General features: G+C 50.3%; 1 protein-coding gene across 12 annotated transcripts in view; it reads right to left on the reverse strand.

Moving 5' to 3' along the window:
- PLXNB1 (plexin B1) overlaps nucleotides 1–17,092 on the reverse strand; it is a 210,606-nt gene that overhangs the window by 56,821 nt on the left and 136,693 nt on the right. For all 12 annotated transcript variants that reach the window (XM_039482201.1, XM_039482209.1, XM_039482211.1 and 9 more), the window contains 6 exons: nucleotides 16,081–16,956; nucleotides 15,219–15,344; nucleotides 14,133–14,255; nucleotides 2,926–3,019; nucleotides 2,489–2,655; nucleotides 303–454 (listed from right to left, as the gene is read on the reverse strand). In XM_039482201.1, coding sequence (XP_039338135.1) covers nucleotides 303–454; nucleotides 2,489–2,655; nucleotides 2,926–3,019; nucleotides 14,133–14,255; nucleotides 15,219–15,344; nucleotides 16,081–16,956 — 1,538 coding nt within the window. The remainder of the gene's footprint in view (nucleotides 1–302; nucleotides 455–2,488; nucleotides 2,656–2,925; nucleotides 3,020–14,132; nucleotides 14,256–15,218; nucleotides 15,345–16,080; nucleotides 16,957–17,092) is intronic.

Here is a 17,092-nt window from a genome sequence, read left to right on the forward strand (position 1 = left end):
AGACTGTATTACATGAGCTGTTTGTGTTGGGAGTGAGGAGTGATAGGGGTCAGACCTCTTTAAAAATAAACAGCTTCTGTTCAAATTCAGTGCCCAAGTGGTGAGCAGGTGGGGAAAATTGCTTTACTCAGGTGTCAATGCCCTTTGGAAGGTGCAGAAGGCAGCTCAGTTCCTGAGGCAGAAGGTATTGATCCAGGTTACCGTGGCTAGGGAGGGGGTGGGAAATTACCCCATTCTGATGTCAGTGGCCCAGTGGGAAACCCAATGTCTCATTCCCTGAGGGAGTTTCACAGATACTCTACCTGCTGGAGATTTCATATTCTTGAACATCTACAGCACAAGGAATTCCTGCAACTGTAACAGTTTCTGCAATATCCTGATGTTTCTGGCCGAGGTTTGAGCCAGCAATAGTGAGTCTAGTGCCACCTTCAACTGGTCCAGACAGGGGATAAACCTGCAAAGATTCCCAAGCATGTGTTCATTTCATAGCACCTCAGATGCTGGCAGCCTAATATGATGCCAGATCCAAAAAAGCCTAAGTTCTGTCCTCTTCCTGGGATGGACATAGGAGACACTTTTTGCTGGCCAAGACTTGTGTCAGGTTCTCTTGCTCTAGAGTAGCTGCTCTATCATCATAAGCAGGAAGGGCTACTCCTGGGGGAATTCTGTGCCAAAAAATTAAAAATTCTGTGCACAATATTTTTAAAATCTGTAAAATTCCACATATTTTATTTGTCAAAATAATACAATATAATCAACAGGAGCCCCAGATGCCCGGGGCTGACAGCAAGTGGGAGTGCTCAAGGGGAAATCACAAATTCTGCATGAAAAAAAAATTGTGAGGAATATTAATTCTGCACAAATTTTGCATTGTACAATGGTGCAGAATTCCAGCAGGAGTAGAGTGCTGTAAATGAGAGACCTAGGATCCGTGCCCTCCTCCTTCCCACACTTTGGTCTTATCACCGATCTTCACAATGGTATATTTCCATTAAATTCCCCTTTAGAACAGCTGTGGCAGCCCATCCTTTGCCTACTCACTGCTGCACTGACTGCTTCTCTGGGGGCTCTGGTGGTGAGGAGCTATTATATAAGCTGTTATCTATTACTTGTATTGCAGTAGTGTCCAGAGGCTCTCCCATAAGTTCAGTGCCCCACTATACTAGGTGCTGCACAAAAAACACAATCAAAAGACAGTTCATGCCCCTAAGAGTATATAGGATAAATTATGACAAGAAGCATCAAGTGGGTATAGCATGTAACTGGAGGGAGGACAATGTCACAGCAAGGGAAACAGAGGGTTAAGACACATACTCTAAGGTACTCAGCAAAGGACAGGTCAAAAAGATTTTTTATTTTTTTAATAAACCAGAATTATTATTAACCTCTGCTCCCTCTTCCATCCCTGCCAAGTCACTGTCACTCCATCCTGTGCACCTTCATTATTTCAGGCTCGGCTATCACTATGCTAGTCTATCCCAATCACTGGCTTAGGACAGCAAGGGGACTCCACTCTTTGGACTTCATCCCCAATTCCTGGATCCAGCAGTTTCCTGCATTTTGGTTTCAATCGGTCTGAGGTATTGTAGCAGGGTGGTTATCCTGCTCCTGCCCGGAAGGGCTTAAAACAGCCCTGGGGGAAGGTTGTGGCTGGGAGCTGCTAAACGGGGCTGATTAGGAAGTGGCTGCAGCTGGGCCACACCCCAATCAGGCCCAGCTGGTCCCTATAAAAGGCTGTGAGCCAGAGGCCCAGAAGAACTCTCTCTCTGCATTCAGAGAGAGAAGGGCCTGGCTGCAGGGAGCTAGAGACAGAGTACCTGAGTGGAGCAGGGCTGGGAACAGGCTGAGGATCTGGGGAGCTCCAGCCTAGAAAGCCCCAGGCTGTGGCCTAGCAGAAAGCCAAGGGGTACTGGGGGTTGCAGAGGGCAGCCAGGGGTAGGCCAAGGCAGCAGGTCCAAACCCTCCTTGCCAGTGATGAGTAGGCTGATACTGCAGTCTGCCCCAGGGTGTGGGGCTAGACGATGACTGGCAGTAGCCTGATACTGAGGCGAGGTGGGAATAGTGGGTGGAGGTTCCCCGGGGAGGGGAGACCCTAAGACTGAGGGGTTACTGCCAGGGGGCAGCACCCCAGGTAAAAGGGCACTGGGTCCTGGGAGGGACACAGGGGCCAGAGGACAGGCGGATCACCGGCCTGCAGAAGGTGCTCCGGAGCTGGAACGAGCTAATTCCCGGAAGTCACCAGCAGGAGGTGCCACAGGGGTGAGTCTGCACCTCTACAGGTATACATTTGTTTCTTTCATCTTGGCTACTACAAATTGGTTGCACTCTAACACTTTGCGTCAGGCTCTCTGAACTCTCAGTGCTGAAGAATTAACAGTGGGAGAGGAACCGCTGTTGCTATTTGGACTTTCAGTGAGGTTTTTTTGACTGCTTTGTGGAACCCCCATTGCCCTTGAGTGCAGTACAGTAAAGGGTAGTGATTACTCACTGAATAAATGAGTGGTGCAGGACATATGTCCACTATCTCTTCTGTGCAGGATCCTCGAAAGATGCAGCTGGGCCGCTCCCCTCCACACCACACACAGTTATACTTGGAGTCAGCCGTTTGGCAGCGGCTGCAATCAGAGTGTCCCATGGAGCAGTTATAGAGAGTTACTGCAGAGGAACGACATTCAAAAGGGCATCTGTGAAAATCCCAACAATGCACAGAATGACCCCAGCAACCAAGCATCTGGCACCAACAAACAAAATAACAAGAACTCAGAGCCTGTAATATCCAAGCTTAAGGGCTGCCCCTGATTTCCCAGTGATGGGACTATTGTGGGACACACTGAACACCAACAGTCTCAATTTAAAATTTTTCCCAGCTACCCCTTGTCCCATTTCCTAAATCCCTCTTTTGCTGGTGAGGTGTCACTCTCCTACCATAGAGATCCACAGCGCTGTCCACTCGGAGGTGTTGCTTCCTCTGCACAAACATCACAGCATTGAATTCAAGTTGAGGTGCCAAGTAACTATACTGCAAAGAGACCAGAATGTCAGGATATCACAGGGACCAAATGAGGCCACTAGTTAACTGGGTGAATAAACAGAAGTGCCTCAGTGCTTCACACAGTAGTTTAACACACCTTGCAGCAAATAACTTGCCTCTTTCATTAAGAGACAAAAGGGCCTGACTCTCAAAGATGGGCAGGGTAATTGAACATGTAAATATGTGCATGCAAATGGCTATTTGTGTGCCTAACTGACCACCTGCAGATGGAAATGCTCAATTGCATGTTAACATGTGTTATTTGTGCAAAAAACTCACTCCAGCTGAGACATCTTATGACAGAATTAGTATGACTCACCTCTCTGTGAACCTGGTTAGTGTTCCCACATGAACCAAAGTGATGAAAGCATTGATTAAGTAGCAGGTGATTACCAAATCAACAAGGGGATTCAGCTCGTTAGCTGAGCATCTTTGAAAGAGACAGCAAGAGATGGGGACGGCTGGAAGGAAGGGCCAGAGAAGCTTAAGATCTCAGACAACTGTGATCTCTTCCTCCCCCACCCCACTCCGTGCCTTGGTAGTAGGGAAAGACTTGGGGAAAAGCTTTATCCTATGGGGAACAAACACTTGTACATTGTAAATAAAGCACAGAACTTGTCACTGGCGTGCATGAGGATTCTTTGCAGTAAGGAATCCAGTGTGAGGGAACCCCACCCTATGAGAACTGGGGGCTTGTCTGAAATCTTCTGTGCTGGGCAGTGGAACAGCAAAAGGAGTTTCAGAAAATCTTTCAAGCATTTCAGCAGACCCAGCAACAAGCAAAACAGTCTTTGTTTTCCTGCCAGGCGGAACAATAACAGAACCTACAACAATTTATTGCACAGCGGGCGCAGGTGCAGCAACAGCTCATGGAGAAGCTGGTGAATCCCATGGAAGGGAGTGATAACCAGGTGGTGGGCACAAGACTGTGCAAAATGGGCCCAACGGATAACCCTGATGCCTTTTTGTTGACATTCGAGAGGGTGGCATGAGGAGTGGGCTGGGAGAAGAGAGTATGGGCCCTCCAATTAGCTCCCTACTCTTGGGAGAGGCACAAGCTGCCTACGTGGCACTGAGTGATGCACAAGCAGCTGACTACGATATAGTAAAAACAGCCATATAAGGTGGCTCCAAGGTGAACTCTGAAATATCAGATACCCAGCGGGCTGACGTGACCGCGACCAGGAATGTGACCATCCAGGAGAGAAGGAGGAGAGAACAGGAAGCCAAAGGCTCAAAGGGGCAACCCGTGAGCTCTCACAGCACCAGATGCAAGTCCCACAGAGGAACAGGATCTCTGACGTGCAGGTAGAGACACTCCAGGCCCTTGAGGAATCTGGCTGTGATATCCTGAGAGAAAACCGACCTGCCCTCGAGTGGTGGGTGGAAGGCCGAGATGGCTGCTAGATGGACCTTGATGGATGAGAGCGACAAGCCCTGAAGCCTGAGGTGCAGGAGGTAGTCTAGAATGATCTGCAATGGGCCTCGCTCGGGACAAATATCCTTATTTGCCATCCAGCAGGTGAATAGCTTCCATGTGGCCAGGTAGGTCACCCTAGTGGAGGGTTTCTACTGCCCAACAGGACTCGTTGGACCTCAGACGAGCACTGCCGCTCTTGTGCGTTTAGCCACACAGCAGCCAAGCCATCAGATGAAGCGCTGCCAGGTTTGGGTGCAGGAGACTGCCATGGTTCTGGGACAACAGGTCCACCCTGAGCGGTATCTGGAACAGGGTCGCCACCAAGAGATCCAGCAGAGTGCTGAACCAGTGTTGGTACAGCCACACCAGCGCTATGAGGATGACCTTCACCCTGTTCTGCTTGATTTTCATGAGGACTCTGCGCAGCAACGGCACTGGAGAAAAGGTGTACATCAGAGCCCCGACCATGGGAGCAGGAAGGCGTCTGACAGGGATCCCCTGTCCCTGCCCTGGAATGAGCAGAAGATGAGGCATTTCCTGTTCTTCCTGGACACAAATAGATCCACTTGTGGAGTTCCCCACCTGCAGATGATAGAACTGACCACCTCCAGGTGAAGGGACCACTCGTGGCGAGAGGAGAATGTTCTGCTGAGGTGGTCTGCCCAAGCGTTCCTGGCCCCTGGGAGGTGAGTGGCCACGAGGTAGATGTCGTGCTGCAGGCAGAAATCCCTGATGTTGATCTGCAAAGACCGATTGTGACTGGATAAACGGCCTTGAGTACTAAGATCACCCAGGTGGGCTCCCCAACCCAGGTCCGAAGAGTCAGAGACATGAGTCCTGACGAGACTGGGGCCGCAAAAGGGACTCCCTCCAGCACCGATGCGGGATCTTGCCACCAGGTAAGGGATGACAGTATGCTGTCCGTCACCCTGATCACCCGATCCATACTGCGCCAGTTGGGGACATAAACCGACGCCAGCCATGCCTGTAGGGGCCTGAGGCGGAGTCGCACATGCCAGACCATGTAAGTGCATAATGCCATGTGACCCAACAGTCTCAGGCATGTGTGGGCAATGGTGAGTGGTTGGGCACACAGAGATGAGATGAGGTTCACCATGGCATGGAACCAGCTTTCAGGGAGGAAGGCTCTGGCTTGAGTGGAGTTGAGTATCGCCCCAATGAATTCTATATGTTGCACTGGGGTGAAGGTCGACTTTTTGTCATTTATTCATAGGCCCAGATCGCGGCTGGTGGAACAGACCAGATTGAGATACCTCCGCACCTGATCCAAGGACTGGTCCCTTATCGACCAGTCATCAAGGTACGGGTAGATCTGGACTCCCCAGATCTAGCCGTGTAGAGTGTCTGTGAACACTTTCAGGGCAGACGAGAGACCAAAGGGCAATGCCATGAACTGGAAATGGTACTGGCCCAACATGAAACAAAGGAAACGACATTTCCCGGGAATATGGAAATACGGACGTATGCGTCCTTTAAATCTACCACTCTGCCGGATCCAGGGAGGGAATGATGGAGGCCAGGGAGACCATACAAAAACTTTTTGAGAGACTTGCTGAGGCGGTGCAGGTCTAAGATGGGTCTGAGACCCTCTTTTGCCTTTGGAATGAGGCAGTAAAGGGAGTAAAACCCTCTTCCTTCCATGTCTTGTAGAACCTCTTACACTGCCCCATGGCTCATGAAGTTTTCAAGCTCCTGAACGAGGAGTTGCTCGTGAGAAGGGTTCCTGAAGAGGGACTGGGAAGGGGGATGGACAGTTTGGTCGGCTACAAACTGCAGGGTATAACCCAATGAGACTGTGTCGAGCACCCAGCAGTCGAAGGTGATATGGGACCAGGCTGACCAGAAAAGGTGGAAGCGGTTGAGGAAGATGGGGAGCAGATCCGGTGCAGTAACTGGGGCATCATCCTTGGGCGCACCCTCAAAATGACTTCTGCTGACTGCCTTGATCCCTGGAAGGACCGGGCTGAGCAGGTGAACGAGATGACGACTGGTGGCATCGCTTAAAACCAGTCTTTGTCCTCCTTTTTTTTAGGAGCTGGAACGAGGGGGACCCCAAGACCTCGTGGAGGCGGCAGGGGGCGGAACAGCTTCCTGGCCTGCTGAGGAGTATGAAGGCCTAAGGAGCGGAGGTGGCCCAGGAATCTTTAAGGCTGTGGAGCCTAGCATCAGTTAGCTCCAAAAAGAGCCCCGTTCCCTCAAAAGGGAGGTCTTGAAGGGTATACTGCATCTCCTGGGATAGCCTGGAGGTCTGTAACCAGGAGCTACGCCTCATGGCTATTGCAGAGGCAACCACCCTGGACGCTGAGTACTTGGCGTCCCAGGCCATTTGGAGGATACCCCTGGCTACCGCCATGCCCTCATCTATCAGAGTGGCAAACTCCTGTGCCTGATCCTGTGGGAGGCTCTCTTTGAACTTGCTGACCGAGTCCCACAGGTTGAAATTGTACCTGCCAAGTAGTGCCTGATGGTTAGAGACCCTGAATTGGAAGCTCACTGTGGAACAAATCTTTCTGCCAAATAACTCTAGTCTCTTGGCATCTTTATTTTTGGGGATGCCACTCGCCTGGCCCTTTCGTTGACGGCAGACATGACCAGGGACCCCGCAGGAGGGTGTGTGCATAGATATTCAACCCCCTGGGTGGGGACACAGTACTAATTTTCTGCCTTCTTTTACGTGGGAGGAATGAAAGATGGGGTCTGCCATACCAACTTGGCGATCTTCAGGACCCCTTGGTGAACAGGCAATGTGACCCAGGCTGGGGCAGAGGAGGGAATGACACTGAAGAAGTCATCAGGCTCCTCAGCTAGCTCCTTGACCTCCAAATTCATGTGGGCCGCCACCCTTTTATGGAGGGCTTGGTGCTACCTAATGTCATCAGAGGAGCAGCTAGTTTGTGAGGGCCCCAACACCGCCTCATCTGGGGACGATGAGGATGACTGCATTGCTGGAGGCTGCGGGGCGTCCCCTTGCTGCATTGGGAACTGCTCTGTGGTTGCCGGGGCCTCCCTCGAGGTCACCGCTTCAGATTGGGCCCCTTGCTCCAACGCCAGTGCCGGCTGTGCCAGGGGTAGCTTGTCCAATGTCACCTGAGAGGAGCCGTGGGAGTATGGTGCCAGCATTACAGGCACCCACCGTGGATTCCAGTATTGCCACTGGGCGGGCCATTGCCCCATAACCTATGCTGGTGCCACAGGCGCCTTGGCGGGCTCCCAGCTGGGAGACGATTTGTCCTGGACAGGAGAAAGACTAAACTGTCCCTCCAACCCAGACCACTGTTCTTCTGGGGACCAGGGCGGGGCCGTGGAAGCCTGAGTCTGTTGACTGACTCTTGTCGGAAACTGGTACAGGGAAGGCGAGTGCCAGTTCCTGCCCGAAGAATGGTACCATAGCCCTGGCGACTGGTGCCGCGACCAGGAACAGTCTCGCGTCTGAGGAGACCAACACCTAGGCGATCTGCAAGGCGATGGTGACTGGCATCTTGGTGATCGCTGGTGGGAGGACTATCAGTACCGAGAATACGGGGATTGCCATTGTGACTCTAGAGTCCTGTGTCTTGTAAGCGGAGACTGTGGCATTGGAGACCTGGGCCTCCTGGCCGGAGACCAGGGTTGCGGTACCAGGGTCCTTGGCTGTGGCAAAAGAAAATGACGCCTTCAGTCCAGGGACTGGGGGCATTCCACTGCCTTTAGGGGCAGTCCCATTACCGGCTTGGTCATCTGAGCTGGTGACTTGGTGGGATCTATCATGTGGCCAGGCATCAGCGGTGCTGGTTGGCCTAACTGTTCTTTGGCTGCCAGGCCCGCCTTGGGCACAAATGGCCCTGCAATGGGCCAGGACCCCCTACTGCTCCCCAGAGTCAGAGGTGGATCCCTGGCTGGACCAGGGGGTCTGACCAAGCGGTACCCCTGAGAGCTTCCATTGCAGGCACAAGACCTAGCTCAGGCAAAGCGACGGGTGGAGATGGACCTAGCGAAGGGGATTAAAACCAATAGCAAACGGTTTTTTAGCCATATAAATAGGAAGAAAACCAAAAAGGAAGAAGTGGGACCGCTTAAAACTTTAAACGGAGTGGAGATTACGGATAATCTTGGAATGGCACAATATCTGAATGAATATTTTGCCTCAGTCTTTAATGAGGCTAATGAAGGGCTAGGCAATAGTGATAGAGGGACCAATGGGAATGAAGATATGGGGGTAGACATTACGGTATCTGAGGTAGAAGCCAAACTTGAACAGCTTAACGGAAGTAAATCGGGGGGCCCGGATAATCTTCATCCTAGAATATTAAGGGAATTGGCGAGTGATATTGCTAGCCCGTTAGCAATAATTTTTAATAAATCTCTAAATTCGGGGATTGTACCGTTTGACTGGAGATTAGCTAATGTAGTTCCTATATTCAAGAAGGGGAAAAAAAGTGACCCGGGTAACTACAGGCCTGTTAGTTTAACATCTGTAGTATGCAAAGTCATGGAAAAAATCTTAAAAGAGAGAGTGGTTACAGACCTTGAGGCCGATGGCAACTGGGATAAATTACAGCATGGATTTACGAAAGGTAGATCGTGCCAAACCAACCTGATCTCCTTCTTTGAGAAAGTAACAGATTTTTTAGACAAGGGAAATGCGGTGGATCTAATATATCTGGATTTCAGTAAGGCGTTTGATACGGTACCGCATGAAGAATTACTGGTTAAATTGGAAAAGATGGGGATTGAAATGAAAATCCAGAGGTGGATAAGGAGCTGGCTAAAGGGGAGACTGCAGAGGGTAGTATTGAAGGGGGAACTGTCAGGTTGGAGGGGGGTTACCAGTGGAGTTCCTCAAGGTTCGGTTTTGGGCCCGATTTTATTCAATCTATTTATTGCTGACCTGGGAACCAAGAGTAGGAGTGGGCTGATAAAGTTTGCGGATGACACCAAGTTGGGAGGTATTGCCAATTCGGAAAAGGATCGGGATATCCTCCAGGGAGATTTGGATGACCTGGTAAACTGGAGTATTAGTAACAGGATGAAATTCAATAGTGAGAAGTGTAAGGTAATGCATTTAGGGATGACTAACAAGAATTTTAGTTATAAGCTAGGGACGCACCAGTTGGAAGTAACAGAGGAGGAGAAGGACCTCCAAGGAGTCCTGGTTGATCGTAGGATGACTATGAGTAGGCAATGTGATGTGGCCGTTAAAAAAGCTAATGCGGTCTTGGGATGCATTAGGCGAGGTATTTCTAGTAGGGACAAGGAGGTGCTAGTCCCGTTATACAAGGCGTTGGTGAGACCTCATTTGGAGTATTGTGTGCAGTTTTGGTCTCCCATGTTTAAGAAGGATGAATTCAAACTGGAACGGGTACAAAGAAGGGCCACTAGAATGATCCGAGGAATGGAAGGTCAGTCGTATGAAAGGAGACTTGAGGAGCTCGGTTTGTTTTCCTTAACCAAAAGAAGGATAAGAGGAGATATGATTGCACTCTTTAAATATATCAGAGGGATAAATACCAGGGAAGGAGAGGAATTATTTCAGCTCAGTGCTAATGTGGACACGAGGACAAATGGATATAAGTTGTCAGTCAGGAAATTCAGGCTTGAAATTAGACGAAGGTTTCTAACCATCAGGGGAGTGCAATACTGGAACAGCCTACCGAGGGAAACAGTGGGGGCGAAGGACCTCCATGACTTTAAGATTAAGCTAGATAAGTTTATGGAGGAGATGGTATGATAGGATAACGGGCTTAGTCAATAGGTCAATTAAGTGCCACACTGGTAAATTGTACAATGGGTCAATGACATGATATAACCTTTTTCCAGAGGGTATGGCTGGAGAGTCTTGCCCGCATGCTCGGGGTTCAGCTGACCGCCATATTTGGGGTCGGGAAGGAATTTTCCTCCAGGGAAGATTGGCAGTGGCCCTGGAGGTTTTTCGCCTTCCTCCGAAGCATGGGGCAGGGGTCGCTAGCTAAAGGAATGGGTGGATCGGCTTATGTGGCCTGCATCTTGCAGGAGGTCAGACTAGATGATCATAATGGTCCCTTCTGATCTTGAATTCTATGATTCTATGATTCTAGGTCCTTTGCGCGGCGTCTGCAGACCAGACGACTTAGACCACTTCTTCAGTACTGGCGAGGGGGGTATGGTGCCAGGTGGATCCCAGTGCCAGTGCACTGTGTACCAACGCTGAAGTACTGGGTGTGGAGTCTGAGCGTGAGGGCTCCAATGCTGGGCGCAGAATAGCCTCCATCAGGAGGGCCCTTAATCGAATGTCCCGCTCTTTTTGAGTTTGGGGGTGAAAATTTTTGCAGATCTGGCACTTGTATTTTCAAAGGGACTTCCCCAGGCACTTCAGACAACTCTCGCGAGGGTCACTGATGGGCAATGTCCAGCTGCACCCAAAAAAAGGCTTAAAGCCCGGGGAGTGGGGTATGCCCCGCTCCGGGACTCTAACTACTACTAAAACATTTAACAGCTAACGAATCACTGACTAAATAACAAAGGAGAACGATCTGAACAGTGAAGAACCGCTAATGCTCTTGCTAAGCAAGACCAGGCATTCCAACCAACCGTCACAGGCAATAAGAGGGAACTGAGAGGGTGTAGGGCCAGCGGTGCCTGATATACCGCTGCACGAGAGCGCCAGTCCAGAGAGCACCACAGCCAGCCCTATGGATACTGCTAAGGCAAAAGTCTCCGAAAACTGTGCACGTGGGCACGCATACCTAGAATGGAATCGACATGAGCAAGCACTTGAAGAAGGTGGCCACCAATGAGGCTTGCACCCTAGTCAAGCGGGAGGTTACAATCACCGGTGGAGGCACTTTCGCCTGTTCATAGTAAAATTGGATGCAGACAGTGATCCAGGATGAAATTCACTGGGTAGACACTGGACGACCTTTCATCCTACCCGCCACCAGGACGAACAGCTGCACTGACTTACAGAACAGTTTGGTTCTTTCAATGTAAAAGGCTACCGAGTGCAATCTATGTTCCTCCTCAAACTCATGAGGCTTTGGGAGAAAGATCGGCAAGAATATGTCCTGACTTGCGTGAAACTGCGAAACAACCTTGGGCAGGAAAGCTGGGTGCGGCCACAGCTGGACCTTGTCCTCGAAAAACACTGTATAGGATGGCTCCAAACTAAGTGCCCTAATCTCAGAGACCCTATGGGCAGATGTTCTTGCCACCAGGAACGACACCTTGCAGGAGAACAGAAGAAGGGAACAGGAAGTTAATGGCTCGAAGGGGGCCCTCCACTTGCCGTGTCAGCACTAGATTCAGGTCCCAAGCAGGGACAGGGTCCCAGACATGAGGATAGAGTCGCTTCAGACCTTTTAGAAACCGGATCATCATGTTGTGGGCGAAGACCGACCTGCCCTGAAATGGAGGGTGAAAGGCTGATCAAGTGGCCAAGTGGACCTCAATTTATGAAAGGGACTAGCCCTGGAGACTGAGATGTAGAAGGTAGTCCAAGATCAACTGAAGTGAGGCCTGCTCTGGCCTAATACCCTGGTCCGAGGCCCAGCACATGAACCATTTCCATTTGGCCAGGTAGGCTGCCCTAGTAGAGGGTTTTCTGCTGCCCAAGAAGACCGGTTGGACACGGGCCAAGCACTCCTCTTCTGCACATTCAGCCATGCAGCAGCTAAGTCATCAGGTGCAGCGCTGCCAGGCTCAGGTGCAGGAGACTGCCGTAGTTCTGGGACAGCATATCCGACCAGAAAGGCAGCTACAGCGGGGGGGTCACCGAGAGGTCCAGCAGCGTGCCGAACCAATGTTGGCGAGGCCAAGCCGGGGCTATCAGGATCACCTTCGCCCTGTCTGTTTGATCTTCATGAGGACTCTGGATTAATGGCACTGCTGGGAAGGCATACATCAGAGCCCCCAACCACTGGAGTAAGAAGGCGTCTGACAAAGAGCCCCTGTCGATCCCCCAAACCGAGCAGAACACGTGGCATTTCCAGTTCTAGCAAGTCACAAACAAGTCCACTCAGGGAGATCCCCACTTTCGGAAGATCACACTGACCACCTCGGGGATGCACCCCCATGTAGCTCCAGGGTACTCGGTGCCGGGTCATGCTTCTTCGACACCAACGAAGGGGAGAGGTGCTGGGTAAAGCCCAGTGCCGGGGTGCACTACACACCAAGGCCGAAGTACTGGGATTTGACTCTGTCTGGGATGGCTCCGAGGCTGGGCGGAGAGCAGCTTCCAGGAGGATAGGCCTCAAATGGATGTCGCACTCTGTGTTCTGGGACGAAAGTTCTTATAGATGCAACACTTCTCTTTTACATGTTATTCCCTAAAGCATTTCAGGCAGCTGCTATGGGGGTCACTATCAGGCATAGGCCTGTTGCAGTTGGCGCAGGGCTTAAAACCCAGAAACCAGGGCATGCCCCTCCGCCTGGGGCAAAGTCCCTACCGGGACCCTAACTTACTAACTACAGTGCTTAACAACTACTTCACTAGCTAACTACTGTAAACAAACTATTTACAACACTAAAATGTGAAGCAAAGGAGAAAAAACAGTGACTGCTTGCTAGGCAAGGGAAAGGTGCTCTGACCAACCACCACGGGCAGTAAGAAGGAAATGAGAGGGCGTGGGGCTGGCGGCGCCAAATATACCAACACATGAGCGCACACTCCAGAGGGTGCCACAGCCGACCCTATGGATACCACTAAGGCAAAGATCTCCAACTATGCAAGTGGGCGTGCACAAACCTAGAATGGTGTGCATGAGCAAGCACTTGAAGAATCCATGATCTTTACCCTCGACCTCCTCACCATAACATCTTCGCCTAGCCTTCCATGACAGCCACAGGAGTCAAATGACTCCAAGTCCTCAGGCAAAGCCATTACCATGTTTCAACCCTCTAGGCCTCTCAAAGGCAGTCAGAGAAGCTGCTACAGCAGTTGGATGCCCAGACAGGGACCTCTAGGGACTGCTGCATGCGCCATCCACTCCAGGCTATTTACAAATCCTCTCCACATGCCACATGGCAGCACACAGCTTCCTCACCCCCCTCCAAAACCACCCTCAAATCTCTCATCCTGGTAGAAACAGCCCATGATCTCTGGGCCAGTATCCCTCTCTCTCCTGTTGCAAAGGCCAGGCGTAATACATTAATGTTATCTATAACTCTAGCACTCTCAGCGGGCTGGGATTGTACATGCTACATATCTCATGCTTGCATCTATCTTACTTTCTGTTATTTTGGTTTTCTCCCAGAGGCTTTCTGCAAAGGAGCTGTCCCCAATCCCAGAAGAGCAGACAAACAGGTAAACAAAGCACTGCTAGTGGGAGTGACAGAGTGCTAAATGAAAGGGCAATGGAGCTAACCTTTTGGATATCATAGGAATGGTAGTGAGATGTTACAAGGATGGCATTGTTCTCTGCCACAATCGTGGCATTATCATTGTACTATGGTACAGATAAAACTAACCTTCTGTTAGCTGAAGACTTAATTATTATTACTTGTCTTACAGCAGCCTCAGGGATCAGGGCCCCGTTGTGCCAGGCACCATACAAACTCAGAACAGAAAGATGGTCTCTGCTCCAAAGAGCTCACAATTTAACTAGTTTTTAGTCTTCTCTCCAGTCAGACTAAGGATCATCAGCAACAACCTGGTTGAGATTGGATTAGTGGGAAGTCTGGATAGCTTCTGCCATCTCAAATACTTACCTGGTGTAGCTGACACGTGATGTAGCAGAGTGATCGGTTTGCTTCCTCCCCCTCAACATAAGCATCCATCACCACTGTCCTCCCCTCCACAATCAGGACACACTCATAGTCCCATTGCTGATCCTACAGCCAGGAAGAGAGAGACAGCTTCACCAGTATCCACTCACACGACCAAATCAACACACAGAGACTTTCAGGCACACACACCTATGCTCCCCCATAAAACTTCTCCTCCTGTTCCCATCTCAGTGCCCTTTTCCATACTACTCCCTACACATGCAACATGCTCCTTGTTCTCATTTGCCATGCCACCTTTCTCCTGCGTTCTAGTCCCTCCTGTTCTCTCCCTTCTTCATGATCTCCACATGAGAGGAATCAAATCAAGACCACAAACAAATTAATTCCCAGACGATACTGTATGTTGGGGAGAGGAGAGGGTTCCTATCAAAAGACTTCAGCCCAGAAGCAGGGGGATTAGAGGAAAAAAAACACTAGAGAAAGAGAGTTAGAAAAATGAGCCAGGGTATGTCTCAGTCACCAACCATTCTTGTATGTACAATAAACACTTCAACAGAGAAAGGTAACAATTAGACTGTAACTGAGAGAAATAGATTTCAGGGCATGTAGCCTATCAGGTTCCAGCTGTAGTTTGTACAAAGTCTATCAGGGACTATCATTCCAGAGAGGTTATTGAAGTAGTCTTCAAACTTTGGAGACAAATATGATTTTCACCTGTGACTGTAAATGCAGCCCAAAGGAACCAGAGTTTTTGAGGATCTGTAAGGCTTAATTTTAACTCTGTTGTAGAAGCTTCAGATGTGGAATATCCACATGGACATTTTACCACATCAGGAGAAGGGGACAGGCAAACGAAAAATGGAAGAACTGCGCTCAGCTTTTGAGGTTTAAAATGGAATGAGAAGGGACTTAGCAGGGATCCACCCTGGATATGCAGTCCCCACATGCATCAGCGAGGTGCCCTTAAATTTGACGCATCTAGGAACCGAGGTGCCAGAGGCTGCCCACAGGGTGCCTTGCTCCAAGCAAACCTCTTCTCAGTGCTCATGGGAAACAACAGGCACATACCTGATACAGATGGAAGTTTTTCCCCAGCAGGGTTATCTTCTGCTCCACGTTGACTGGGAGCAGAGAGGATCCCTGAATGCCCTGCACACAGGGACAGGCTCCAGGACCCCAGCTAAACTCCTCATTCTGAAAAACAAACACCCACAGAGAGCACCCACAGCACAGGGAATTTAACTTGACTGGAGCAATTAACACAGGCAAATACAGGAATGAAATTTCATCCTAACAGAAGGGGAAGCTGGGCTCACTGGGTATGTTTATACTTGGAGCTTATTGCCAGCTACCCTAGACATACTCGTACTCATTGAGTTAGCATGCTGAGAAGTACAGTAGAGCTGGGATAGGCCAGGCAGTGGTGAGTGGCGGCATGGGCTAGCCATGCCAAGTACATAGCAACAGGCTCAGACGGGTTTGTACTAAGCATGGCTAGCCCATAGCCTCCTTGGTACTGCCCATGCTACTGCAGCTACACTTCTCTTTTTAGCAACCTAGCTCAATGACAGCTACAGCGAGTATTTGTATGCAGGCTGGGAATCACACCCTAGCTCATAGTGTAGACCCAGCCATTTACTACAGGGGTAAGAAGAGCAGTATAAGACTCCAAAGACAGCGAGCAGGAGGAAGTAGACATTACGCAAGCCCTAGGAATGGTGTATCAGGAAACCCGTCGCTTGGGCACTGTGCAGCTTCCAGGTAAAAAGCCACGCTACAACACCAAAGCCCCCTTCCTTCCTCAGGCTGCCATTTCCCACTCTGAACACATCACCATCCTTTGGCTCCGCCCTCTCCTCCAGAAGACCCTATCTTCCTTCCTGTGATCATAGCTCTAAAGGTAGGTCTGAGAGCTGCATCAGAGACTCACCAACTCCAAAAATCCAGGGGCATCATATTGATAGTCAAAACCAGGGTGCAGAATTCTGGGGAAATCAGGGGCATCCCTCTCTGAAGAGTCTCCATCGCCTGAGAGAAGAGTGGAAGCAGAGAAGGGTGACGTATCATTCTCGGTCTGCAGTGAATCCATCCAATCCTCTGTGTCCTTGAGCTCTGTGCCTTCCCCAAGTAACCAGTCAGGAAGGACTGAAGATGGGACCTCAGAGGGAGGCAGTTCTGTCTCTAGGTCTCCTGGGAAATCAGCAGAGGAGGTGGGGGCACTTGAAGTTTGGTTGGGGGTGAAAGGAGATGGGATGGCAGATGTGGGTGCCTCAGAGGTTGGTAAAGTAGTAGTGGGAGGCCATGTGGAATTTGTGATGTCAGGGGGAGGGGTTAATGCTGCCACAACTGGCTGCAGAGTATTGAAGGCAGCAGTGGTGGGTGGGTCAGTGAACCACACTTCTGGGGCTGGGACTGGTTCAGAGGTAGGCAGAGCTGTATGGTCTGTAGTCTTTGCTGGGCTAGTAGTGACAGATACTACAGTAGGATTTGTGGCAAGGCTGGTAGTAGTGGGCTTGTCTGTTAGGGGTAGCGCCATAGATTCAGTGGTGATCTTGAGAAAGGTGAGAATGGCTGTAGTTTGAGTTGCTGCGTGTGTGTGGCTAAAGGTCCCTGTGGGATGAGCAGTCATGGCAGAGACTGCAGGCAGAGTGGTGGTGGTGGGGACTGACTGTGTGATGGGAGTGTCGGTAACCACCATAGTGACTGGGGGAGTGATGGGTTTGGTGGCCACAGTCAGCGTGTTGGTGGAGGTCATGATGGTAGAAGCAGCTGAAGAAAGAAATGGACTTGAGGTTGGAATTTGTGTCTGAAGGGAGCCATTGAGATGGGGGCAGAGAGAGAGAATCACAGAGTGAGCATGAAAACAGCAACATGTGAGAGAAAGACAGAAGCAAAAAACAACAGTCAGTCAGATTCCATGGCAAAAGGGAATTCCCAGGAGG

Source organism: Mauremys reevesii, linkage group 7, assembly GCF_016161935.1.
Source record: "Mauremys reevesii isolate NIE-2019 linkage group 7, ASM1616193v1, whole genome shotgun sequence".
Classification (NCBI taxonomy): domain Eukaryota; kingdom Metazoa; phylum Chordata; order Testudines; family Geoemydidae; genus Mauremys; species Mauremys reevesii.